The 2896-nt window shown below is 40.7% G+C and overlaps 1 protein-coding gene across 1 annotated transcript; it reads left to right on the top strand.

Moving 5' to 3' along the window:
• The first annotated feature begins 244 nt into the window (after window positions 1-244).
• Window positions 245-2535, top strand: LOC111808312 (pectinesterase). The gene is made up of 2 exons (XM_023694223.1): window positions 245-1211; window positions 1490-2535. Exons 1-2 carry the CDS (start codon window positions 290-292, stop codon window positions 2179-2181), a joined length of 1614 nt encoding a protein of 537 aa, XP_023549991.1. The 5' UTR covers window positions 245-289; the 3' UTR covers window positions 2182-2535.
• The last annotated feature ends 361 nt before the right edge of the window (window positions 2536-2896 follow it).

A 2896-nucleotide genomic window follows, 5' to 3' on the forward strand; every position in this document is an offset into this window, starting at 1 on the left:
GATTGATCATTGAAACATATATTGGATATTAGAGCGCGTTATTTAATACTTATGGTCTAAGCTACATATATACATAAAATAGGGTGAAAATAGGAATGCAAAAATTATTATAAATATGATAGATAAGGTTGAAAATAATACTACATTTCAAAATTTGAAATTAGGTTTGAGAAAGGCTCCCTCACTTTGTTTGCCTATATATATATAACCTTCTCTTCCCTAATTTATTGCAAATATCAACACATTTGTGCATAAAAGAAACTCCATTTCTTAATAAACACTCATTACCATGAACATGCTGCATTGTTTTCTTCTCTTTTCATTCCTAGGGATCACCCATGCCCAAAGCTTCCACAATTTCATGTCTTGCTCCCAAACCCCATATCCAGACCTCTGCTTCCATTTCATCAACCCGAACCACAACGTACCCACCACCGACGTCCATCAATCTTATAACATCACTCGCTTTCGAAACTCGGCCATTCGAGCTACTTTGAACCAAGCCATGGTGGCCCATCACCACCTTCTCTCTGCCATGGATTTAGCTTCCTTTGACGATGACGACCGAGTGAAATCAGCTTTAATCGACTGTCTGGAACTCTATGAGGATTCAATCACCGAGCTCAATCGCTCGGTGATGAACTCTATGAGGGCCAATTCAATTGACCACTTGACATTGCTAAGTGCTTCATTAGCGAATCATCAAACATGTCGAGATGGGTTTCGAGATTTTGGATTTTCTTCTCATTATTTGAATAATATCATTTTTCCACATCAAATTTTGAGTAATTTCTCGAAATTGATCACCAATTCTCTTGCCATCACCAAGGCCGCTGCCGTGACAGCTACTACTTCTTCCAATCCTCGTAGCCAGCGGCTACTAGCCGGGTCGTTTCCCAAGTGGGTTTCTAGTGATGATAGGATGCTCCTCCGGGACACGACCGAGAAGCGCGCGGATATGGTGGTGGCCCAAGATGGGAGCGGCAATTTCAGAACGATATCGGAGGCGGTGGCCGCGGCGGCCGAGGTTAGGAAGGGAAGTGAAAGAAGGTTTGTTATATATGTAAAAGGTGGGATTTACAGAGAGAATGTTGTGATTAAGAAAACGTTGAAGAATGTTATGATGATTGGAGATGGGATGGGTGAGACGATCGTTACAGCCATGAAAAACGTCAAAGATGGATCAACCACTTTCCGATCAGCCACTTTTGGTTCGTAGATCCTCATGTTTTGATCCTATTTTTATGTTAATTTTGCTTCCATGCATGCATGCAAATGGATCGACTAGTTATAGTTTCCTATCAATTTCTTTACTATCAATTTGTTTTCTAAGAGTTTTAGAACCTTTAATTTGATCAAATATAATCAATTAATATGGCTTAGCCAAAAATAATAATAATAATCAAAATAAAAAAATTCAACTCATGGACCAAATTGATTGAATTACCAAGTCATAACTCATCGGAAAAAATGTTGGCGGCAATTTCAGCGGTGGTCGGCGAAGGGTTCATCGCCAAAGACATGACGTTCGAGAACAGGGCAGGAGCAGAGAAGCACCAAGCTGTTTCTCTCCGAACTAACGCCGATCGCTCAATTTTCTACCGATGCAGCTTCAAAGGCTACCAAGACACTCTATACGCCCACTCCAACCGCCATTTCTTCCGTGAATGCCACATCTACGGAACCATCGACTTCATTTTCGGCGATGGCGCCTCTGTATTTCAAAATTGCAACATCTTCGTCAGAAAGCCGATGGAAAACCAGAAGAACACGGTGACGGCGCAGGGGAGGTCCGACCCGAATGAAAACACGGGGTTTGTGATACATAATTCCGTTGTCAGAGCGGCACCGGACCTGAAGGCGGTGGAGGGTGTGTACAAAACCTATTTGGGTAGGCCGTGGAAGGCGTATTCGAGGACGGTGGTAATGAGGAGCTTTTTGGATGGGCTAATTGAACCGGCGGGGTGGCTTCCTTGGGCAGGAGATTTCGGTCTGAAGACGGTTTATTATGGGGAGTTTAAGAACAGCGGTGGCGGGGCAAGTACAATGAGGAGGGTGCAGTGGCCGGGTTACCATGTCATGAAGACTGCGGCGGAGGCCGAGAGATTTACAGTGGAAAGTTTCCTGGAAGGAGGAGGTTGGATTCCGGCCACCGGAGTGCCATTTGCAAATGGGGTATGATTATGAAATAGAAGTTGACAGAAAAAATATATGGATGTACATCGGTCAATGGTTGTTGCTGCTGTACATTTTGAAAGCGGTGTACCATAAAAGTTAATGGTGGTAAGAAATAAGGTCTATTTGGAAGAGAAAAATGGGATGGGGGAAAAAAGTTAGGCAGTGCAAAAAGATGTAAGAAAAATGTTGTGCAATTTGTGTTTGGATTTGTTTGGGGACAAAAAAGTTGGGTATATAGCTTATTATAGTTGGAAAACTTTTATATTTCGTTTTTCCCTTCTTTTCATTCTATTATGGAAGACTAAATTAATGTAATAAATAGTTATCAATCAGGATTAGATCCTCATTTTGGTTTCCTATTTTTCCTTCCTAGTTCTTAAAGCACAGGCAGTTGATAGATAACCCAGATAAAAGTGAGATGAAAGTATATATTTTGTTCAGCAAGCACAAGAAATAAAACGTTAATCCAATCAAACCCTAAACTGAACTGATGAACAGGCCAACAATATTAATATGGAACATAGGGAAAGCTTATACCAAAACTGGGTAAAAAACCACATTAATTCATTCAAATATATATTATATATTCTATTACTTTGTCGAGCTTCATAAGAATGAAGCATCAAAGATTATTAAGACAATCAAAATCCAAAATTTATGTAGGCCAAAGTTTTCCCGCCAAACAAACACTCTGGAAGCACTTACAGTGATGTTTTAA

The sequence above is a fragment of the Cucurbita pepo genome, chromosome LG13 (assembly GCF_002806865.2).
Source record: "Cucurbita pepo subsp. pepo cultivar mu-cu-16 chromosome LG13, ASM280686v2, whole genome shotgun sequence".
In the NCBI taxonomy this organism is placed as follows: Eukaryota; Viridiplantae; Streptophyta; class Magnoliopsida; order Cucurbitales; family Cucurbitaceae; genus Cucurbita; species Cucurbita pepo.

Excerpts from the sequence above, each read along its gene's own strand:
- LOC111808312 (XM_023694223.1), top strand. The coding sequence starts at position 290 with ATGAACATGCTGCATTGTTTTCTTCTCTTTTCATTCCTAGGGATCACC. Across the intron at positions 1,212-1,489 it reads TTTCCGATCAGCCACTTTTG|CGGTGGTCGGCGAAGGGTTC; the intron begins GTTCGTAGATCC and ends CGGCAATTTCAG.